General features: G+C 36.5%; 1 protein-coding gene across 4 annotated transcripts in view; it reads left to right on the top strand.

Annotated features, from left to right (window-relative positions):
- LOC112467975 (phospholipid phosphatase 1-like) overlaps nt 1-25011 on the top strand; it is a 31705-nt gene extending 6694 nt beyond the window's left edge. Inside the window, exons 1-6 of one of the 4 annotated variants that reach the window (XM_025036946.1) lie at nt 980-1351; nt 6488-6650; nt 18775-18929; nt 19488-19708; nt 20417-20537; nt 21095-25011. In XM_025036946.1, coding sequence (XP_024892714.1) covers nt 6587-6650; nt 18775-18929; nt 19488-19708; nt 20417-20537; nt 21095-21475 — 942 coding nt within the window. In that variant the 5' untranslated portion in view covers nt 980-1351; nt 6488-6586 and the 3' untranslated portion in view covers nt 21476-25011. Of the gene's footprint in view, nt 1-979; nt 1352-1697; nt 1806-6487; nt 6651-15637; nt 15864-18774; nt 18930-19487; nt 19709-20416; nt 20538-21094 lie in introns of those variants that run through there. The other 3 variants (XM_025036944.1, XM_025036943.1, XM_025036945.1) reach the window with 3 other exon arrangements.
- Nucleotides 25012-26208: the final 1197 nt, after the last annotated feature.

The following is a 26208-nucleotide window of genomic DNA, read 5'->3' as shown; positions in this document are numbered from 1 at the left end:
ATTATACTATATGTATAAGAATTTTCGGTATTTCATTACTTTAAATATCAAAACAATATTTTCTTCTACATCCGTCTGTTTTTATATTATGCCGTATGTTGAAAATAGACTTGCATATTATATTAAAAACACGTATTGCATTAATAAAAACAAGTAAAAATATATTTACAAATATTGCTTAATATTACATTTTATGTCTGCTTTATTTAAACTAATTATTGTTAAATCTATTTATTTTGTTTGTAGTACTAGATTTAAAAAACAAATAAACGCGAATTAATTATTGTATATAAGTCTAGTAATGAATAATAATTACAATTTCTGTTTTCATTTACGATATAAAAGGCCTCAAAAGGAATAATGTATAATAAAAAGTTAGAAATTCTAAATATATTTTTTATACACAAAAAGAGAAGGTCTCTCATATTTTAATATTAAATTTTATTTATATAATTTATTACAATATATTTCCTATTACTAAATATTGAATCTGATAAACTATATGTATACGCGAGCTAAATTAACGTCACATCGCGCGAACTCGATACATTTATAAATCCATCAAACAAGCAAGAATTAATTCTTCCTTTCGTCTCCGCAACATAAAGACCCCGAAAAGGTCGAATGAGGGCAGAGAGCACATCTGCACGATGCGACGCGGCGCATTTTCGGAGCCGGCCGATTCGAACTTCGTTCACCCTGGGGTCCGACGATCCGAGAGGGGGCCGGAGGATACGAAGGGCCCCCCGATAGAGAGAGGGTCTTACTCGCACAATGCGCGACGCAACCGTAAACCGTGAGCAGAGCGAGAACACGCGGGAGAGTCCGTTCGGCAGCCGCGACAACGACAAACCACGTTGGTGGTGATGACGGCGATGGTGGTGGTTGGTGATGGTAGTGGGGAAGCAGGGTGGGTAGAGAGAACATTTAATTTGAGCTTGCGAGGAAGTAGTTGATTGGAGATGCGAGGTACGGCTCATTGGCGGCCGAGCAGTTGCAGCTTGACCGTCGGTCTCGTTAGACCTTCCGGAAGATCCCCTCGCTGAGATCGCGACCCGCCGCGATCCCGATTTCGCGATCGATTGCGCGGACGCACGTGTGCACATTTTTTTTTGGTGTGCGAAACTGTTCTTTTTTTTTTTTAAAGCCCTTTTACGAGTTCCGGCGATGAGCTTGACCGACTCCGATCGGCCTCGCTGTCGCGCGCAAATTCGCAAGTTCCACGTTTATCGAGCAACCAGGTGAGAAGCGACAATCAAGTTCTCTCAGACGAGCGAGCTGCGGTCAGTCCAGTCGACAACGATGCGCGATGATAAGTTCTAGATCTTGGGATTGAGCGCAGCTCACGCAGGTACTTCTTCGCGTTATCACTGAGAATAGTCGATGATAATTTGTCGTGTGCTTAGTGCGCCTCGTGACCTGTAACATTTTGTTCTAAACTTAGCTCTGGTTGGATTCTATGTGGGACGTGTGTACACATCGCTTGTGTACGGTCTACCTGTTTCAATAGCTCAATGAAAACTTTGGCAGGTTTGGAGGGGGAGGGGTAGTGCAAAATACGTACCTCTACCGACTTATTGTCGTAAAATCTAATTTCGAAAGCGATATATTTCAAAAAGATCAGATTAACAAAAACTAACGAGCATTTCTCATAGTCGCGTCGTAATTCTCTTATATTTTTTATAATATATTTTCAGTCTACTTTTTTGACGGAATTTAGAGTTACATGTCAAAAAATTAGAAGAGAAGGGGACGCGACGTGCCCGTAAAAAAATGTAAGAGATGAACGTAATGTACATACAATGGTAAATATGCAAATTTAGTATTGTTTATCTCGCCCTCTAGCACGCCCATGTACCACGTTTATATACATAATTCAGCTTCATGCGTAACTAATTAACATAATACGGCTCGAATTTTTTATTTGCCAGCTATAATTAAAATATCTCTGTCTGGCGCGATTGTCATATATCTTTCTTCTTTCCTTTTTTATTTCGCGTTGTTGCAACATGCAACGGCAGTTTTGTTGCCGGTATTTCGCCGAACATTGAACCGACAAATCGACCGTAAACGTGTTTTATCTAACGGCACGTGAAAACGGATATTCTCGATAACGAAAAAGTATATCGGCATATATCTAAAAATTACAGCTTTTGGAAAAGATAGCTAACCGTAATGATTATTACGCTTGCTACGTCGAAAAATTACCAATGCGGTCGAACGTAAATATTCATTTTTTTTCCTAGCAACGACTGTAGTCGGAATGTGCATGCATTATTCGATGCATCGAATAATGGTGCCGATAGCACCTGTATGTTTGCACATTAAGTTGTAGATAATTCCATTTATCAATAGATAGAAAACGCATTATCTGTCGTATCTCGGATAATTTTTACCTCGTAATATCCGACGCAGTAGTTATTACATAATTTATCAAACTATACCACAGTTTATTAATATTAATACGTATACACATGACGCGTTAAAAGGCTAATGAAAACTTTGCCAATTTATAAACTTTTGAATCAGATTGTGAGAACTGTCGTTCGCTGATCTGCCGAAATTGATTGCGCTATTGTGCAGCAATATCGCTTTCAAGACAGATTTAACTATCTGTTGAATCCTTTACTGCCGTCGGCGCACGTGAAAGAATCTACGAAATGTTTCTTACAAATACTTCGCACCCAATTAATTGCAATCGAAGCTCATTCGTTTATTTGCTACTTTAATAATCAGCTTCTTGACAATAAATAAAATAATTTATTTTTTGTAGTATGTAATCGTACACAGAAAAAAAGAAGTGTCAAATGAACACTGATATGCTTGTACATATGCAATATATAATCTTGAAATGAGATTATATTGCGTTAAACGAAGAAAACTTGCTTGAATAAAGTTATTTATACAGTTAAACGAAGTTTTATATGGTTTAATAAAAAAGAAGTTAAAATTAAAAGTTGAAATTCTTATAAAAGATTATATATTCTTGCATACATACAAGTATATCAGTGTTGATTTGATAGTTTTTTTTTCTTGTGTACAGGTTACTCTATAATTATCTTGCTATATTTATTAAAATTTGGACGGAAGATAAATTCAGAAAGAAAACCGATCGAAGATTGATCTGAAGATCGTATTGCAACTGCATTTTGCGTTTTTATTTTTTAATTTTAATTTAATTTAATTTTTAATTAATTAATTTAATTTAGTTTTTAAGGTTTAAAATTATAATTAAGGTTAAAAAGAAAGATATCACGCTCTGGATTTTTTATTCAAAAAACGGAGAAGATTTCGTGCATAGGTCGTATTTTATCGGTGAGCAACATGCGCATGTAATGATTAACAATATGTAGAAATAGCACGCGCGAGATTGGAATTGTGCAAATATATACGGCGGACGGTAAAAAGATTAAAATTTATCATGGGAAAGGGGGAATAACGACACCCGCGAGCCTCGAATTGACGCGAGTAATGAAAAATGATGCGCAGAAAGTCGCAGGGACGCGTACGCAACGTTTGGCCCCCTCGCGTTACACGCGAAACCCCTCGATGTTGTTCAACGGGGCCCCGCGGTCGTTTTCCCCTTAATTATTTCATAGTGGATGACCGAGTTGGACGCGCTGCGCGCACCTAGTCCCCCTCCGCGAAACGCGGATGTATTATCGCGTTTTAGAGCACAAGTGTCGTTAATCGATGCACCGCAATCTATACGACGACGTCCGATTAATCGCCGGATTTTCCGCTCGGAACACGCTCGATTATTATTACCTCTATTTACGATGGACGAAAGATTGCATCCTGGATTTACAGCAAAAGTTTGAGTTGTAAAGAATACATCGCGGATGAATTTACAGTAAAATTTGAATGCGATGGAAAAGCCAGCTAAAAGTTATACGTTTTCGCTATGTGCGTTGTATTTAAGCAACATCGAACAGAATAGAGAGAAGCATGCATTTAAATTTAAAAAAATGGAAAAACTTTTTTTTATAATTTGAAAAATTGAATAGTCGTAATATATTACAAAATTCGATTTTTAACTTAATTTCAAATTGACCTTAATGTTAGAAATTGTATTTAAGCATTACAATACATTATACGATAATTGAGGTTCAAAATTCAAGAAAGCTATTACGCTCTGGATTTTTCATTAAAAACGGAGATCTTCAAGATTTCGTGCAAATTTTTCGAGATGTCTTGTATATTAAGGATGTATAAGCAAACAATTTCCGAGTAAAATTAATCAAATCATACCCGGCGATATGCTGGCACAGCTAGGAACTCAGATCGACCCAGCTGAACAGATTGTCGATGTCTTCTTTTGTTGGTAAAAAAAACCATGAAGAGTCACTTGGGGTAGAAGCACCTGATCTCATCAGAGGCCGTGGGTGGCTGCAAACAATCCAAACCGCTAAGAATCCTTTGTCAAATAGTAGGAAGGAATTTTTGGCAATGAATAGAGACAAACTGAGAATTGGAATTGACCTCACAAGACCTTCAAGGCTCAAACTCGAACTTACTGAGCAAAAGAATTGCCGATTATGCGGGACAGAAAGTGAGGACAGCCTACACATTTTATGTCCTATATTTTTTTATGTCCACTGTCCTGCATTAGACCATAAAAGATACGGATCCTGGGACTGTATGTTGCTTGAAACTAAGGGTTCAAAAAAAGGTGAGCAGTCTCGTAAGTCCGGTGCATACCATTGGGCCGAAACTGACTTAAATTCATAAACCAGCGGGGAGTCACAGAGGGATTTCTTTAAATCCAGGTGACATTAGGGTTTGACTTAGCCCCATCCGCTATTGTTAGTCAAAGCATATTCACAACCTGTTGTTTTTTTTTTTCATCGGAAGTACACGACAAATCCATTCGAATTCATGAACGATGTTTTGCCAAGAAGTAGAAAACACGGGTTGAAGTGATTTAGAGTTGCACGTATATACCACGACCGGAGTAGGCCGTGAAAGAAAGCCGTAGATCCAACAGGTGGTCGAAATAATTTCTTTGCGACGTTGGTGGCAGGAAATTTAAGGGCAATGTTTCTGTTCTTTGAGAACGATAGTGATTCACGTGCGTAACGACTGCATTTTCGTCTTTGTCCCGCTACAAGGTACCTTATTTATATACGCGACTGTTTCTAAAGATTTAGAAGGTACCTACAATCAAATACTATTCAACCTACACGTATTTATTTTCACAAGCATGCTAAAGTATCTACTTCAATAATTTTGATCAGTATTCAAAATAAAACTATTGGTATATCTATTTATTGCTCTGGCCGTTTCATATAAAATGAACAATTGTGAATATAAATCTTGTTTTCCTCATTTTGAGAACGAACAACATTCTTTCAAGTTTTATAGTATAATTTAAAGTATATTATACTATATTAAAATAGTATATGTGTGAATAAAATATATTATGCTGTTTAAAATACTACTAAAATTTTACGTTTAAAATTTTAGATTTTTTCAAAAACTCCGAAGTTTTCTCACGCTGGTATAATCGTGCGAAAATTGATATTTATGTTAATGTAAGTAAAGCCATCGTTTCGTGATATCGCATTAGAACATTTAGATATAACAAAGCTTAATGTTTGGGGGCGACAAGTATGCCAAGGGCGGCTAGAAGCCGTTAAGAGGTTGGTTCCTGTTGGACGTTCAAGCAGCGTGATAGAATTTTCAACATCTGCGATCTGTTAACCGCTGTTATTAGCGACAAAAACATTATTAATATATTTCCCAATATCGTTTAACGATTTTTAATACGCAAGCCATGATAAAGAAAATTATTGCGCTGCTCTCGTTAGCGATAACACCGATTTAGCGATAATACGGTCAACGAAACGAGTTGCTTTATGTTTTCCGACGAAGCGTAATTCGATTAAGTTGTCGTGTTGTCGAAACGATCCGTTGACAGGGGATCACTTTACGAAAAACGCACCGCCACGTTAAAAAAGAAAAAAAAATAACCCGCTCGCATCTCGCGCGACTGCAGCTTGCGGTGGAAAACCGATGCGACCGGTATATCGCGGATCGGCATGTAGCAACACTCATGTATCATGTTATTCAATCCGTCGACACACGTACGCGTCATCGGCGTCGTTAACAAAACTTACCCCATCTTTTGGACTTCGATATAAAGTCACATAAGCGTGACTTCAGCGGTAATAGTTTACTCGATGTATTATAAATCGTAATCAAGCCGGCCGATCAATTTGTTCATCTAGAAATCTAGATAGTGCATCGAGAGTAGGGAAATTCGAGATATAGGATTACATAATGCTATTATCTATTATATAATAAAATGTAATATAAAGCATGATATTTCGGAAGAGAATGCGCGCGCTGTTAACTAATCTATGTATTACTGCGTCTTACGTTTTGTATTTTTCATATATTTCTGGCTGTGTGTGTTTAACCTGTGTCAGTCTTAACACAAGTAACGTGTGTCAATCTTTCAACAAATTCTTTCCTTTTTTTTCAGAGATCCACAGAGCAGTTGACGAGGTGCAGCACTGTAACGTTGGCGGAGGAAACCGTGGAGGACATCAACAACATAACGGCGTCCCGCACCGAAAAGATCATGAGTGTTTGCAGAAAAACGTTACGCTGGATATACATGGTGGATCTGGCCCTGGCGTTGGGAAGTAAGTCCCGGATTCTTACCGTACTTGAACTATCTCTGATCTCTGCGATTTAAGCACTAATCCGTTTTCTCTCAGAATTTCGATACAATCGATTCCCCAGCTTACTCGTTTTTAAAGCGTTCGAGAATTCTTGATAAGAATTTCGAAAAGAGTTCTTAAGCGCAAAAGATAGGGATCCGAAAAGATAAATGACTAAAAATCTTATAATTTAAATCGATATTCTGATTAAAATAAAAAAATGTCGTGAGATCAATTTCCAAATAATAGAAACGTAAAGTTGGCGTCTCGTTTCTTTAAATTGTTTTTTGCTTTTAACTTCGACAGTTCTTTTTGAATTGTGTTGGGCTACTTTAGAACTCTCTTTGGAAAAGAATCAGAACTAACTAATTAATAATTATATTACAATACAATAATAAAATTTAAAAAATGGGATATTAATTTCACAGAGATACAAACTCGATATAACGGAAGATAATAATTACTTTTCTCGCATTTATGTCGATCTATATATATTATTTTGTTCTTCGCTTATCCTTGTTCGTCTCGATATCCATATATAAAATTCGTTATCTAATAAAAATTACGATGAAAAAGGAAAAAGTCATCACAAGAGAAATTGTGTATTATTTATGCAGCAATTCTACAAATATTCAAGTCGAGTTTATTTGCTCTCTTCCGCGTGGAAGAGACTAATTTATTCTTTTTTTCGGAAAAAGCTTATAATCGTTCCTCCTTAGTATTTCATTAATTAAGAAATTTCATCAATACGCGAGTACCGCGCGCTTTACGAAATTCGCGATTAAAGATTGCGGAAATAATCATTTTGTCACGTAATTCCCGTAAATTGAATTTTGAAGTTTCATTTATTGTGCGTTTCCGCCGTGAATGTAATTTCACGTTTGCACCGAAATTCCATAAAGTGAGCTCGAGGATTATCCGCATACCTATACGTATTTGACAATTTTCAGATTTTGATACACTCGGCTTCGCTATGAATCCATGCATATATAGCATGGTTGATTTCTCTCAGAAAAGACTCGCGCTATCGTTGCCCTTTTATCAGACATATATCCTTCTCACGGATAGGGAATTTCAAAATTGAATTTTGCGGTTACTTCCTCGATGCAAGTCATACTGCCTACTCCGTCTCTGATAGCCAATTTGCCGAATCTAGTATTTAAAGCCCATTTCGCTAATTGAGCACGGCATGGCTTTTATTAGCCCCATAAATATTCGTGACCGGCGAATGTGCATGTCTTTACGCCCGACACGGGAGGAAGTGTTAGCTTGTTAACTGGCGCGTCTGGCGTTATTGCATTAGCAAGCAAACCGTGAATAGTCGGAAGTACATGCCGCGCATTCTTCCTGAACAGCTAAAAGCGCGAAACTTCGCGGAAACTGGCGCGCTGTTATGGTTAATTTAATCGCGAGCATTGCATTCTCGCTGGCAACTATCTCGTTTATAAAATTGTGAGCTAACTTTCTTTTCGATTGAAAAAACATCAAGAGATATATTTATATTTATAAACGAGGAGAAGTCATAAAATAGGAAAGTCGAATAAAATGTAAATAATATAATCTTATTATTGTTTTATATTTTCCAAAAATTTATTTTTTGGACTATACTCGTTGCTTTATATTTTATAATGCTTTTATAAAAAATGAAGAATTCTTAGATCTATTTTTCTTTTATTATTTATTACACTTGACGATCTTTTTTGTTATAGGATAACTAAATTGAATTTAATTAATACTTTTAATACTTTAATAATTTTATGTATCGATAAAAAGAGAGGTAAAGCTTTTGCATCTATCGAGATTTAACTTTAGATTCTCGGTCACTTCTAATCAATCGTTATTCGATACGTCAGACGAATCACAGACGCAGAATAGAAACGCGAGAATCGAATTCTGACCGAGGTGGCTTGTCTCTCTCTTTTTTTCTCTCCGTTTTTTTTTTCTCCTGTCGCTTATGCGGTACGAGTGCAGTCTTTTGCATGGGAGCGCATTCGCCGAGGGTGAAACCACGCGTGTAATGAAGCCTGACAGGGAAACCACGAACTGTGTAATGCAATATTACGGACGAGTGTTTGACTAGAATTTTTACGGGTGTGCCGCTTTGTGTAATGCAATATATTACGGGCGGGTGTTTAATTAGAATTTTTACGAGCGTGTCGCTTTAAATACCCCTGTGCATCTGTCGCGTAATGATGGCAATGAGCTGCACGATCTCGCGTTCTAAGCACCGTATACGTGCGACAATACAAGCGTATACGAATGTTATTTAATGAGCCAAGTCTCTCTTATATGTAGAAAGAATATCCAAGATAACGAACATGATAAGACTAATATTCATTTCGAACGAGTTATAATCAAAGTTAACTATCTTGCGTATATGCATTTACTGAGATTTATCTTTACGTAAAAAAAAACTAAAATATACTTATCTTGATAAAATGTCACCATGACTGATGAGATGTTGCAAAAAGACGGCGAAAAGTAAAAAAAAAAACAATAAAATTTACAATTAGATAAATTTCCTTTTCACGTATTCATATCTATAGTGAATTATTTTAAATTAGATTTATTCGATCTTAATGATTCTAATTTGACAAGAGTCATGTCCATATAATTAAGTAAAAATTAAATAAGTTAATTTTAGATTAATGTTATTCCCGGCGATGGGAGGAAGGGAGGGATGACTGAACTTCTTTATCCTCTTCTTCTATCCTCGTGCCGACTTAATCGCACATGCATGTCTCGTGGATGAACTCTGCGCAGATTTTCGCAAGAGAAAGAACGGAAAAGAGGAAGAAGGAGAAAAATATGTATCCCGAAGTATGAAACAGGGCTTTAACCTCTTAAACGATTACGACGCAGCCATGTATGTCACACTGGTGGGTGTTGTGTTCTCCCCCGCAACGTTTGTGGCTTACAGATGTGTGCCACTCTCATCGCCCGTTCCTCTCCGGCTCGCACATATGCAGCGAGCGTGACACGCACGGTTAGTCAGGCACGGATTAAGGAGAACTCAAGGCTAATTTGAGTTTAGGGATCGTCCTAGGGGCGTAAATGCCGTAAATGTGCCCGCGCACACGTACGACGCCGGACCACGTGGAAGTTAAAACGTTGTCCGGTCCATCTTTTTGATCACGAGACCGATGCTGGATCGTGCGATTTAACGGTCGTCCGTAAGCACGCGAGATCCGCGAAATGGAAAATTATATAACGAGCTACTGAATTATAATTTTTTGAATATTAACTGAGAAAAGAGTGACCTCTCCGATAAAATGTGTTAAAAAATATGATTACAAAATAAAGTAATAAATATAATCAAATAATATTCATGGAATATAAGATGCATACTTATAATCGTTGAAATAATTATTAGAATAGCGAAATATGATAATATTGGTATTGCTAGATAATAAAATCAATAAGAAATGTTGGTACTTTGATGATTTCAAAGCCGCAGCTGAGCATATATAAATATATTAATACATATTACATATAATTATATTAATACATATACATAATATTTTTTTTATATTATGATTAAATTTTTAGAAGAACATTTTCAACGGTGTATCGTGTTAAGGCATTTCACTGTTTCCCGGCTTACATTATAGCTACACGCTGAAATGCATTAGGAATGAATCACGATACATGTTGCAATTCTCTACTCGTCTACTCATTTTTCCCTCCGCCGCGATGAGATATCTCTCGTCGCGAAAGTGTGACAAAGGGCACTTAATTTCCGTAATTTGCTCGTCTCGTTCATCTCTATATATGTATATATGATAGCAATAGTCACTCAGCACGAAAGATCAAGGCTGCCACGAATCCGGAGATGCATCACAAAGAAAAAACAAGGGTGACATTTAATCAGGTTGGATATTTGATTCCCGATCGAGTTTGTTTGCTCCTACTTCGAAGATGATTCATTCGCTGTGAGCAAATTTAATGAGTTTTATCTGTCATATAAAAATGAGAAAAAAGATGACATGCACATTTACACGTATATTCAACAGAATATATTCGGATTGTTCAAGTGTGACTGTTTCGGCGATTTAGTAATCGATAAGGTCCTTTTTCAACGCAAAGAGAAATACGCGCGTGAAACATAATGTGATTTATTCCAATTTCGCAGAATTTATTTCGACGAATTTTAATTATTCATAGTGACGCAGAATATTTTCCGAGACTTGATAAGATGAGTCAGGCCAAATTTACATATAAGATAAATAGGAAAGTCGTCAATTTCAGTTTGCTTAGTGCTTCGTTAAATTGTTAAATTAACTCTGACAATTTTGAGTCCATATCATCACGTCATCAACGTCACGTGGAATTTAAGCGCGTTTATTCTCGATTCTTTAGATTTTACCAATATCTAAACAAAATGTTATATAATTGACGCTGTGATATTGCTTTATGTTATACGATAATATTATAACAAAAAGTTATATTAAACATGTATATTAAATTATATGTATTTAATAGAATAATCGATAAAAAATTTGCCATTGATTTACGCGAGAATTACAAGACTTGGCACTGCTTTTTCATTTACATTTTATTTCCATTCGATTTTATGTTTACAACGAATATGTTTACAGATGATATAGGCATACCAATTAGTATTCTATTATTAATTTTTTGTTGTTCATCTGATTACTGACTTTTACTGCGAAACTTTTGTTTTATCTTATGCATAACTTTATTTCATAATGTGTATACATGCAGCGTAAATTGTAAAATATTCTAAACTAAAATGAGATTTAGACGTTTAACTCTACATTATTCTCGCGAGTTCTTTAAACATAATTACTCGCGTGGGGTGCATTACATCCTAATATTATATCTCAATTTTCATTGTTCTCTTTGATGATTTACAATCTATAAAGGTTTATAACGTTCTATATATCTTCTAGATAAAGATAAGCTCAAAAATTCTTCTTTAATTGAAAAACAATTTGTGCATTTAATCGAAAAAAAAGTTTTACTCTGTGAATTTAGTAGATTCCTAAGGCTGGAGTGTATTTTATACTCCATGCGAGTAAGGGTTAATTACATCTTAATTCATTTATAAAATTATTTATAAAAAATTTATGGCTTGGAAGTCTGATTATACTTGTGAGGTTGTACTTGATTATTCTATAGAATCAAAGATAAAATGCGTAAAAAGGAAATGTTTATCCAAGAAATAAATAAAATGATATATATCAAATTCATCCTTAAGTAATTAAAATCGCCGAGAAAGATTCGGCGAAACACGAATAATGAAATTATTCACGTAATCATCAATCACTTTGTTAGCACTTGTCAAAGTATGAAACACTCACAATTATTTATACGTAATTAAATACATGTGTTGACATGTGATTACCACACGAAGTAATACACATCGGTACAAATTCGCGGCATGTTGCGATTTCTTTCATTCTTTGACGGCAAATTGATAAGAAATTCTGCATAAAGCGAATAAAATTGCTATTTTTTTTTAATGTATAAATTCAAAATATATAATCTCTATAATGAGAATTTACAATTTAATGGAATATGAGAATATTAACTTAATAATCGCCTTAAAAAAAAAATGGAAACCGATAAATGAACCAATTTTATATATAAAATCGCATCTATATATAAAATCGCATCTATAGATGCGTAAAAAAATTAGTCATTTTCAAGGTAATAAACGATGCAACGATATCATGTTGTATTTAATGTCACACTATGTAGAAACGGCATATTTTATATTATTTATATTGATAATATACAAGCCGTAAAATGTTTTTATAAGTGGCGCTTTGGAGCGTCACGATCGTTCGTGTCACTCGTTTTTTTTTTTCTTTTTTTTTATGTAAGCGAAAATCGTAATTATCACGTGGTACTCAGCGTGTGAGGTAGCGCATTATTTTTTTTGTGCCTTGCGCGACTAATTGGATTATACGCCGAACGTGCGCGTTTTATCTAACGACAAAAAAGGTTACGAGCGACACGTGGCGGGCGCACTCACGCTTGACGGAGCCAAAACTTATGAAGCTTTCCACGTGGAAAACGTACTCCAAACCTACAGATAAATCGCCGTTTTTTTTTTAAGCATTATGAAGATTTCTGAGTAATTTGGTTAAAGAGAGACTTTAAAATTTTTTGGAGGATTATATTATCAGTCTCGTCGTTTATCTGTTTTACGTGTTTACGACTAAAGTTTAAATTTACAAATATTTAAAAAAAACCACAGACTATTGAGAATTTTTATTTGTACAACATATAATCATTACATCATTTTTCAAAGCAAAGTTTGAATAAACTTAAATTACTATAATAGTGAACAGCGTATCTACTCGTTGTATCGATGTGACTTATCAAATTACATTGCATGTGTAAATACATACGTGTTGTATGAGACTGCCTAAGAAATCTAAATAATTTGATCAGTAATCTTGAGACCTTTCAAAGTTCTAGTGGAATTCTGAAGACTTCAGATTAATAATTAAATTATTTAAATTTATTAGATTTATATACAAAAATACACACATATAACATTGGCTAAAAACATTTTGTGTGTTCCAATATTATCTCTGTTTAGTGGTATTTTCGCAAAAAAGCGAATTTTACATCTGCTTTGCATTCTTTACTTCAGTTCACTCAAGTCCTTACTGTGATCTTTGTTCTCTTATATGCTATGTATTATGTATACAAATTTTTGTACGAAAAAGAGAAAGCGAGAGTTTATGTATTTTACGATAACTTATCTATTGCACAATGTCATTGAGTTGTCACTTTGCTAATCATATATCATTAGAAAATCCTGTTCGCAATCTAAAGTAACCACAATGGAAATCCCTTTGCGGTAGGACATGCGGTACGGAAACAACAGCATTAGAATGAATAATCTGACATATACTTCCTTGTGTTTTTTTTTTATTGACATTTCCTATTCGAATGCATCATAGTTGTGATACGAGGCTTCCGTATGTCGTTCGTACTAATTTTAATGAAAAATCTACCTTTTGTATTTTTACGATGTCTGCATAGAGCATTCCATACACTTTATATCAGGTACTGTCTTTTTCGAATTTATAAATTTTACAATTGCAACAAATGCGAGCAGCGAATCGATAGACGCATTATACACCGTCAACGGTTTAATAAAATTACAGATGCGTATATGCGTTGACGCGTATATTGCATAATTTACCTAATATAGAATTATCATTCAGATAATTGACTAAACCATGTTGTTCGCTTCACCGAACGACTACGTTATTAATATTATTCGCGTAACCCTACCCACCGAGCCAATATTCCTGAATATCTAATATTTATGACCGGATACATTGAAATTTGACTAAATTTGGTTTCTCTAGCGTATAATATACACAGCCTAATATAGAAATACGAGATGCATAATATACAACCTTAAATTATTAGGCACCCTTATAATCATTATGCTGTACTGAATTTAATATCAGGAAAGATTTCTGTTGTTTAAAAGTTGTTTAGTGGAGCGTTTATTAATTATTGTTATAAGTGTGTTAATTTTTTTATTTCTTTTAAAAATAGATAAATGCTATTTTGAAAAAACTTTGTTTTAATAAAGTGCTTAATAATTTTGGCTGTACATATCCTAATTCGGGAAAAATTTTTTTACATATAATTATATATAAAATATGTCCGTATATGTTTTCTTTCTCTCGTATAATCTCCTCGTTCGTACAGACAAGAAAAGTAATAAGAAGAAAAATTATAGAAAACAATTAAAAGAATAATTTTTGCGTTGTTTCTTAAAAAAAAACAAAGTTTAAAGAAATAAAAAATTTGCCTATATATAATCATATAGGTACATACATATGTAATAATTATATATATAAAATATAAGAATATATAATTTAATCGCAATTTTATTTGTTGTAAAAAACAATGCAAAAGATTATTTTTTTTATAATATATATGACGAGCGAACAGAGATTATACAAGAGAGAGAAAACATATGCGAACATATTTTATATATATACTTATATATATAAAAAATTTTTTCTCGGAAATATGCAAATATGAGATATATTTCTTATACTAGGATGTATATTATACGCGAGATTAGACCTATAGTATCCTAAATAAAAATACATTGCGTATAATGTACAAGTCCTAATATAGAAATTGAATCTCCTCGAGGAAAATTACATTATAAAATTTTTAAACATTTTACCGTATTTTACACTAAATGGTTTATATTTATTTATATTTTATAATAAAAGATACTACCCGAGAATATTTTACACCCGAGAAAGAATTCGATTTGAAATGTATTCTTCAGAAAATTTCTCGCTAAAGTTAAGGTTGCGAGTTCTCTGCTCTGTTTTGCTCGTAAATCGAATTCGCATACATATCGATAAGTGATATACACTGTTAAATTCGTAGTGTCAAATTATATTCCATTTGAGTCATTTTTAACCATTCTTATAAGTCGCCATTCCTGTTCAAAATATTTCGTTAATTTAAGTAAACTGCAGTGGAGTTAAAATTTAAAATAGTATCTTACTGTTTTGTGTCAAAATAATTGATTTCGACACACATGGTAGTTAAAAATAACAAAATGTTATTTAACTTAAGGTTCAAGATCAATAAAAGGTTTAAGTTAAATAATATTTTGTTATTAATTTAAAGTTTAATAACAAAATGTTACTTAAATTAAGGTTATTGGTTTAAAGTTTATCCTTTAATATTTAGCAGTATATACACGATACAACGGACGAGTCTATAAACACGAATTATAGATCCGAATCAATCTTTTGTCTCTTCCCGCCACTTTTTCCCACTGCTCCGAAAGGGAGGAAATTGTTTTCTCGTGTGCAGCGATTGGAATGTGATCTCGCGCGTATCTCGATTGCGCACGCGCGCTAAATCACATTGACGACAACGTGACGTGCGACATGCGAGGATGCGAGCGCCTCGGTGGTCAGAACCGTTCGCGTGACGGACGAGCGAACGAGCAGTAAGTAACGTCGCGGTGTCGTCGAAAGGACGTTTCCTTCCTGCCGCGGGATGCGCGATCGTCCGCTCGTCGGAGAACGATGCACCGTCACGAGGAAAATCCTTCTGTCGCGAAGGAAGAAAAAGGACAGATAAGAGAGAGAGCCGTCGAGAGACGAAGGATGACGCCGCGTCTGCTGATCAAGTGGTCTCGTCGCAATCACTTTGCCGTTGGTGCGTACGAGGCGGGGAAAAAAACGTAGAATTTTCAATATACATACGTGAGAGATAAAACGCTCGTCATACCGCGCGCGCGTTATCTGATTACAAATTTATTCGATCGTGCTGCAATCGCGACTTGGCTTGGGACGCGTTCCAAAATGTACTCGACAGTACACATAACGTGAGCTATATGTTAGATATTCAACGCTATATATCGCTGTACGCTTCGGAACGCGTCATTCAATCTTGCGCGCTAATTCCGGAAGATGAGCTTCATGTTCGCGACTGACGTGGACGAAACGCAGAGAATGGTCCGTCTTCTCAGTTCACTTTTATCGATAAAAGCGTGCTTTTATCTATGAAATGCTAACTGAGAATATGGGCCAATGTTTTCGCCGGTCTGCGGAAAGCATCGGCGGCATATCGGCTTCGCGTTCCGCGAGGCGTTCCGGCTCATTTGCGCGAGCTCCAACCTGCGGCTCCGGAAATCTTATTTATCCTTATGCAACTCGTCGGAATTTAGACGACTCATTCATATAGTGATTACTCATCTCTAGACACAGATTGATTTATCAGAAGGACCGATGATTCTTATCAGAGAGGTCGTCAAACAACGTCTTTACCAACATACGCTGAAACGTTTCATCTGTCGGAAGCATTAAACTTGAAGGGTATTAAAATGCGAGAAATATAGTAGGAAAAGCTTGGCAAATATTTCCTCCGTTATTATCTTTCTCGATTGGCGCTAAAAATCAATAAGGAAGTCGCAATCTCTCGATTACGCGACATATTCGGTCACGTATGCGATGATGATTCCTGTAAATACGTGAGCTTTTGATTCACATATTAGACTTTGTATTAGTCATATGACATGTACAAGGAAAGCAGGGGCGGCATAACACGCATACTTTTTTAAAAATGATAAATAGGAGTGTCAAGTGTCCGCGCCGAAATATCATTATGTGTGTGAAACCGTGTTGTTTTAATCTCTGCGCTATATTCTATCATACATAAAAATCTTTAGAAAAAAACTATTGTATATTTCAAATCTTAAGGAAAAAGCTATTGTACCTATATTTTATTCATTTTAAATTTTTTGAAAGAAGCTGTTGTATATTCTATCTACAAAAAGTATGATTGGCACCAAGTTTAAGAAAGAATAATAAAATATTTAATGCAAAAGAATTGGCATTGAGCATAAAAAATTGTGTTTATTAGGACATTTAATTCTTTCATTATTATGCTTATCAAAATAACAGAATATTTTGTCCAAAAAATTTGCCAACAAAATATCCATGCGAATGTTTCATGTGGAGAAAGGAGAAGCCGTCTCTCTATATATATACATATATATACTGGTAGATTATCTTAAATCTACTTTGCACATATATGTATTCACATTTTAAATCAAATTCGTTTTTCATTTAAACTTCACACATGCGCATGAAACATTTGCATGCATATTTATTTAGCAACGCCGAGTTTTTTGGGCGAAATATCTATTATTTTAACAAGCATAACAATGAAAGAATTAAATGTATAGACATAAGACAGTTACGATATACAATCAAATTAGAATAAAATGCCATTTACGATCCCAGCTTGGATCTTAGTAACCTAATATTATTTCTATGCACGGAAAAAAAATGATGTAGCAACAGCATCATTTTTTGTATCAACAATATCAGTGTTATTGAGATAAAATTTATTGATGCAACATCAATATTAATGAACAAAAAACATCAGATAATTGTTTTAATAATTTAAATATTTGGTCCAATAATATCCAATTGAATTAACTACATATGCTTGTGGCAGCCCGTGACGTCGACGTTTAATTGAAGCAACTTTTTTTTTTCTGTGTGTGTATCTATATGTTACGGTCAAGTCCGAAACGCGGCATTCTTAGGATTGACTAGTCAACCTTACGGAACGACCAAGCGTCTTGGTTAAAGCAATTTTTAGGAATAGGCTTGGAGTTGGATTAGTTTTTTTTTTTATACAGAGGATGGACTCCGCCGCGGTATTGTACTGTCTATACACACATATCAGCAAATGACTATGAAGACTTTGACCAAGACGCTTGGTCGTTTAGCAGAATTGATTAATCAATCCTAGGAGTGCCCATGTTTCGAGCATAACATATATAGGTACACATATTTTATAACTTATTAAACTGCGCGTCAATTCTTTGTCGGACTTATAACACAGTTATTGTTGGAACATTAAAAACTCCACCCTCCCCCTAATTAAGTCACTTTCACTAGATCACTATTTTTTGTAATTAATAATAAAATAAGATGGACTGAGGGAATTTTGTAAACTTTTAAAAAATGACTGAAAGATTCTGCCAATTTAAATACTCTTTCAATCAAACGATTTGAATTGGTATCTTTCATAGAATAACAATAAGTACCCAAAGTATAACAAAAGCAGATATCATCATTAAATTATTCAGAATATATTAATAATTTTCTTCACATGCACAGAGTGCTGATTTAAGTATTGCAGGCGCCGAAGCGTCATCTCTAACGGAAAAACGATTTTGTTGAATATCTGAAAATTTAGCTGGATACAGACCTGAAATAATATTTTTGGACTGTCAAAATAATTATGTAGGACGTTTAAACTATGGTTGCTAGAATGTCAAAACATTTTGCTGCATCATCATCAATGCTCGAGCGTCCTACATAATTATTTTGATGGTCCAACAAAATTATTTTCAAATCTGTATCTAGCTAGATTTTTAGATACTTTTTGCAAAACCATTCTTTCGTGTATAAGGTCAATATTCTGACTTGCGATTAGGTTGTAAGTTATTTTCCAAATATTGTATCTCAGAGAGTTGTAATTTGTAATCTCTCCTAAACGGAATAAATTGTTACCTGTCTATTCTGATTCGTGATTGTTTATTGCATTTTAGTGACCGTACTCCTGGCGATTCTGGAATTCAACGTGGTGCCATACCAGCAAATAGGCTTCTTCTGCAATGACCCGAAGATCTCGTTCAAATTCACAGGCGACACAATCTCCATGGCCCTATTGATAGGCTTCAGTATAGGCCTGCCTTTAGTAGTGGTAAGTAATCTTGTTTCTCGTATTTTTGCTCTCTATGCTAAACTGAAAAAACTATTATTGAAGCTCTGTATAAGTCATCTATTATACTTGAAGCTGAATACGTTTTATGCAATGCTACTTCAACCAGATATTACGATACATTTACATTTTCTTTATCATATGTAAGTCATGTAAGTCATGTTGGAAATGTAAATTAGTCTCGATAAAATCGACGACTGTATGTCGTATAATATAATTCTTATTCTTTTCTAAAATGTTGCGCTCTGTAAACGCTCATAAATTTTGAATTTATTTCTTGTCTTGGAACTGAAAAGTTCCATGCAAGAATCCAGTATAAGACCATTGAATTATTTATTAATAAGAAAACTAAAAGAAGATAGATGTATCTCCTATATATTTCAATAATCTCCACTCCGAAACGAGTGGCGGTATGCAAAAAAAAAAACAACAATTTACTCTGACAGAGAAAAGGAGATCTGCATCTTTTTTTCTCGATTCAGCTCGGTTAAAACGAGTCAGCTCGAGAGTAATATTAGGATTCTTTTTGGTCGATTTCAGATATGGATCGTGGAATACGTCTGTTATCCCGCCGACAGTTACGAGAGCGCATCGTGTTACGGCACCCGGGGTAGACAGATCTGGCGTTGGTACGGCCACTACGGCGCGGGGATTACGACGCTCACGCTCGTCTGCGAGATCATGAAACTCCTGATCGGCGAGCCGCGGCCGCACTTTCTCGACACGTGCAAACCGCGCGAGGCGGACAACTGCACCGATGAGTAAGCACACCGACCCTCTTCTACCCGCTTCTTTCTTTGTCCCGGCTGGCTTGCCATCTAGGCCGAATCGGGTCGTCCTTTATGTCGTCGGCGTGTAGGTAGCCTGGTGGACGCGAATGGTGGTGTTCGTGGGCATTGTACCCGCGACACGGGCTCCGGCAAAGAAATACGGAAAAATACGCATGCCAGGCACCTACGTATAAGTAAGACGCGATAATTGCATAAGTCCTCAGCAATGCCGAGATTGCCGAGAAATAAAACACGAGGTGCGGACTTATTATTCACGCTCTATCGCAAAATAAATCGACAGCTTTTTATCTTTTTTACTAGATGGATTTTTTTTAAATATAAAATAGAGTACATAATACATTGTATAATCAATCATAGAGAAGTCGATATATTTATCAATCGCGAGGAAGGTAAACTTGCTCGCTGCTACATGCGGTCGGTTACATAGAGTTCTATAACAAGTTCAACGTACTTGCCGGATTATCCGATTTGTTTATATGCCATTAAAAAATATCCTCGCAGTAAAATAAAGTATCCATTTGTCCATAAATTATTAGTAAAATCGAGATGGAAGCTGTATCAGAATTTTGTCTGAAATATTACTCCGAATTTTCTAAAAACGTTTACTTTAAATATTATCCTAATCCGTGCCTAATCCGAGACAACGAAAACAATGACATTTCCGAATTTTGTTTATAGATACGTTAGTTCTTACACGTGCACGAATACCGAGTTCTCCAACTGGTTCGTCAATGACTCCAGCAAATCCTTCCCCTCTGGTCACTCAGCTCTTTCCGTCTACACGAGCATCTTCTTGGTGGTAAGAATTTAAGAAAATTTTCTTTTACAACGTAAAAACTTAACGAAAATCATTCTTTTATACCGTTAAAAAAATCGGGAAAGCATAACGTCCAATTAATTTATCCGTATAAAGCTCGGCTGCCGGTTGGCAATACAGAGAACTGCGGTGTCGGCATCGAGTACTTCCGTCCGGTATCGATAGTCAGTATCTAAACGACGGAAAAGAATCCGCAAAAAAATCCACCGGCGGCATATCGATTTTCATGGAACGGATGCGCGCGACGGATGGACGAATACGAGAGAGCCGCGAAATTTCTCGAAAACGAACGTAACTCCGCTTCTAAAATAAGAAAGAAGGAAGAGAATAAAAAAACAAAGCACTCGGATAGAAGATATATTACGGATCGGTTTCTTCTCGCTTTTCTTTTCTCACCGCCGAATAAAAATATATTATTATATAATGATACGAGAATAGAACCAGTCGTGCAGATGAATAATATTAATACGAGAGTTCCGTTTTTTTTTTTTTTTCGTCTTGTAAAAACGTCTTCGCTTTTTTGTCGCATCCGCGTACAGTGGTACCTGCAGAACCGTCTGCCGAACCGGACGTTGTTTCTGAAGCCGTGGCTGCAGTGCCTGATGGGCATGTGGGCCGTTACGTGCTCGATGACCCGAGTGGGCGACAACCGGCACCACTGGTGGGACGTTCTCGCCGGCGACGTCCTCGGGCTTCTGTTCGGCCTGTTCGTCGTGACGGTGCCGTGCGGGCACTTCTGCCTCGAGCGCACCGCCGCCGCCGTCGCGGCGACGCACGCCCTTAACGAGCCCCTGGAGAACGGCCAGATCGGCGGCTACGACGTGCGGCGCAAGCAGAGCGCCAAGAAGCTGCTCAATCCCGCCGTCGTCGACGTCTCGGAGGGCCGGGAGATGAAGGACATCACGACCTGGAGGGAATGAGCGCGACACATTCACCTAGACGATAAGAGAGCGATTTCAAGGGGCGGGGAATATATGGAATCGCGTCATTCGTCTCGGAAAAGATCGAATCACTCGTCCGTTCCAAAAATATAGGTATATTTTCGCTGTACCTGATTTTTTTTTAAGTAATAATAATAATAATATCAATTTTACCGAGTACAGTAGTCGTAACGTGTCGTACGTAAAGGAGCAGAAGCATAATAGAAATTAAAGTTGCATACTAACGAGCGAGGGCAATGATACCGCTCTTAAATCTCTATGATACTAAAATTCCAAATATGAACATCTGAACTTGAAGTTTTATACCTTTGTGCATATGAAGGTAAGACTTAAAAGACAAAGCAGAAATACTAGGAAAAGATACTCTAATAATAGTATAATAATAAAAAAATTTTTTTAAACTAGTGACGTCAATATAAAAATAAGTATTAACTTGTTTTGGCTCAATGCTTTTTAACCTTTAACACTCTCTTAGCTTAAATGATGTACATATATACAAAGTATGCATACACATATACTGGCGTAGATACGCACACGTATTTCTAAATACAGTCTGTACAGAAGAATTATACATAGATAGATAGAGGGGTAACGAAAACAAATAATAATAGAATATAATAAAGATAAATGTAGATATATAAAGTAAGAAATAACACGAAATGATAATAAATAAAGTAAATACATCAGAACTGTAAATGAAAAATGATAGGTATTAGGTATATAGAGAAACAGCTGATTTAAAGAATGGGAGAGAGATGAGGACAAGCGAGTATCAGGAAGTAACGAATTACAATATTTCACCGCGGTGTAAGTAGGCGCGCATTTATGCAACAAACCCGGCTGCATCGCGGCCATTGATAAATGAGCGATAACGGAATGAGACAGCGACAGAATGGCTCCGTACGATTGTATCGATGCTGGCAAATGGCCCTCGCGTTTCCCAAGAAATAAGGATTTCGGAGTAACGTCCTTTCCGAGACGATTGATTCGATCAGGTGGGGAGGGAGGAATGTGTAACATGCGAGCTCTTAGTAGTGGTTTTCCTCGAAGCCGCGATCGAATGCCGGAACGCACGAGATTTATTTTCGTATTAACGTACAAATTGCTCAGTACGAAATAGTGAGTACGAACGTTTTACATTCCACTGGAAAAAAAGAGGGGAAAAAAAACAAGAAATGCACATATCAGAGTCACGGATGCATCGATCGCAAGAGGTTCTTCGCACATCGATGCAGGTGCGAAGTGTGACGCGCTATAGGGTCGGAAGAACGCTCGCCAGGCGATCCGCGCGGAACTGCCTATCACCGACTTGCACCGATCCGATATATAATGTAAGAAACTCGCGGGGCTTACAAGTATCGAGCCAATTAATCGCACGGGATGATAATCCAACGGGGGAGATAACTTAGTAATCGTCCACCCGAGATATTTAATCTCGCCCCCCCTCTCATGCCGACTTCTCTCTCTCTCTCTCTCTCTCTCTCTCTCGGCGTCTCAAATGCTCCGCTCGTTCTTATCAGTAATTTACACTTCCGCTCCCGCGGTTGATTACATTATTTAAGAACACTGTAGCTTTAACCTTCTGATGCACTTTGAACGCGGACGGAGCCCAAAACGAGGGCAAAGTCGCGCGTAATTTTTTATCACACGTATATGTACAATTTTGTAACGTGGTGAAAATTCAGTTGCTTTAATTTTTATGTCACGTAACGCACGATTTTCAAGCGAAATGAAAATTGAATAAAGTCAGGAAGATTGAGTCAGAGAATAATTGGAGCCGAGAGAATAATTGGAAAATAAGTCTCGTTGGGCGGAAATTATAATTTAGGTATTCGCGTAATATTTAATATTTTCGTAGGTACATAAGAATTTTTGTATTCACATTCCATGCGCAGCTTTCAAGTGTATGTACATACTTTTAATGTGTGTTTGCGAAAATATTCTTCTTTTTTTTTAATTTATTTACGCGCGAACGAGGGATGGAGGAGTAACAGTGAGATTTATACATTATTACAATATGAGTGCCTTTATACGGATGCTCGGAAAGGAGCAAGCATGTATTATAAACAGTAGTATTATTTACAGTTACGTAGTATAATTTTATTGTCTCGTTTTATCATCTTCAGACCTTAGAGGTAGACGTTAATACGTCGCTAATGAAACGTCTCTTTTTTTAATCGCGTACGGAATAAATTTTCACATCGGCCTTTTTAATCGGTGAAAAGTTATTAGATAAGAACGCATCCTTTTTTCGACGAGCCTCGTGCTCCAATACCTTCCGCAGTGGTATTGAACAAACGTATGTGCACGCAAGGAACACGAAGTGTTCGTCTGTCGAAGTTATGGACCATAAATACAAGTAGTGTTTATATACCACGATGCAGCCACGCGGACGGATGATGGTAAGTTACGCGAAATTGAAGTGATTACGTCGTGCGCGCGAGTGCGCTTTAACGCTGCCGATTGTTATTCTTACAACGTACGTCTTATACCGCCGCGCCGTAAGAAGCGTGTTATTTAATGCACCTGCTGATTTCCGCCACTGTCTGTAATCGCGGGTGCTGTACATATATCGTAGAGAATATCGTATTTTTAAAGAGAGCGAACGCGGCGCCAGTCGTAAGAGACTCCGGGATTGTAATTACTATATGTAATTTAATTAGCCTATATGCGCCGACCTTCCGCGCGATTGTGATACGTCTCGCGATCGTGTACGCACGTGCGCGTGTCGCTGTATATGTATGCTCTATACTTACTTTTTACTCAAGATTAATTTTTAAAGCTGTCAGTCCGAAGGCAGCGCCCTTTTTTATGGCCTCGCGATCATGAAACATCGGAATTTGTATATATATATTTCTCCGTAACTAAATCCGAGAATGCTCGTAAGATTAAAACGAAAAAGTGTTTTATATACATAGAAAGATAATAATATGTATTTTTACATTTTTAAACTTCTAAATTCTTTCATAATTTTCATCCTGAGATCAATAATTTACTCCTTAATGAATATTTGATGATTCAGAACTTACGCGTCGTTATGCTAAGATTTTTACATAAATTACATACATAAATTTAATACTGCGCGGACACAGTGGACCTTTTAAGGCACAGTCGATTTTTTATTTATGTTCCTACGGGAATGGAAAAAATGCAATAGTTCCGGCCTACGTAAGTATAGAAATCACTTTTTGAAACCTTAAGGATGATACATGAATTTTTATAGATTTTTTGTAACACAGAAACGCTTTCAAAAACCCTTTGGACTTAAAAGTCCCAGGGTGTCCGGGTGAGTGCTCCGAAAGCACACAGTGTCCGCGCAGTGTTAAATAGATAATATATAAATTGTATATGGAATGAAAAAAAAAAAACGCTTTTTTTTATCGCGCTATGCGGCTCGTGAAATGTATATGATCCGGAGAATTTGTTCTGTTATCTTGATACTTTCCATATGTACAAAATAGTATATAACTATTCGTCTGTCACAAGGGAATAAAATACAAGAGTTAAAAATAAAATGTTTCTTTCCCTCTCGATCGAATTCTCCCCTTGTTCAACCTTACACCGAATGAATGATCGCGCTCCCTTTGAAATCTCCCACGTTTCCTCCCTCGCCCTCGTTTTCCACCCTCGTGTCGTCAAATAAATCTTACAGGACAGCGATCGGTATCCTTCGGCATCGTCGGGAGAGCGACTACTGGACCACCACCGCAGCCCGATGCTAAAACCGGGCCGTGCGAAAGCGCTCTTATTCGGCAGCTTGCAGCGACATCGCCCTTAAATTTTTAATCGCCCAACGAATGCACCAAACAGAATATCACGAAAGCTTCGATCTTAATTTTAACGACGGACCCCAGTGATTTTCCCTCAGACGAGAGTTTGTCGCGCGGATGACTTTAGGATGTTCGACATTAATTTTAGTAAGCGAGCCACAAATTAAGTTTCGCGAAGAATTATTAGAGCCGGTTGGAAATGTACGGTACGAAAAGGATAAGATTTCATTATCGGTATTGTGTTACAGAAATCTTAATTCGTCAGAACTTTGGAACTTTAAATGTTAAATAATTTTACAGTTATATATAGAGAGAATTGCAATGGTGGAAAATTAAAATTATAAGTAATATGATAGATACGCTATAATATTCTGCATGGCAAATATTACCTTTCCTAGAGAGCATATGGCTCTCTAAGAAAGATAATATTGTGCTCTAGGCAAGGTATAGATTCTGTAAACGAAATCGACATTATCACATATGATTTGCAAATAAATTTGTCATTTTAAACAATTTTATCTTTAAATCATGAACGTCTCTTTTTTATTATAATGAGCTGTCTGAAGAATCTTCATAGTGTTTTACTTCTCACGCAAAATCCAAGACTGATTTCGCACACGAACTAAATGTAACTGTAAAATGGACCTGACATAGTAGAAAAATATCTTTTCATCATTTGTTTATTTCGCAGATAGAGGAGAGAAAGAGCGACTAATCCGTATTACACTCATCTAAGGTAAGTTTAAATCCGCCACTGAAAACGCGACCGCGAAACTCGTCGGCAACGAGTAGATCGCGGAAAACCTGTGGCGTTTTCTGCAAAACGGTCCGCACGCGTTTCAAGATACCCCATGAATGCCATCCCCTCCCCGCTCGCCCGCCCGCACCTTTTTTTTTCTCGCACGCCGACGGACGAACGGACGGATGTGCGACCGAAACAAC

The sequence above is a fragment of the Temnothorax curvispinosus genome, unplaced genomic scaffold, assembly GCF_003070985.1.
Source record: "Temnothorax curvispinosus isolate PA1 unplaced genomic scaffold, ASM307098v1 QBEX01017949.1, whole genome shotgun sequence".
Taxonomy (NCBI): Eukaryota; Metazoa; Arthropoda; class Insecta; order Hymenoptera; family Formicidae; genus Temnothorax; species Temnothorax curvispinosus.
Note: the sequence above shows the minus strand (reverse complement) of the source record. Positions and strands in the feature narration are given on the sequence as shown.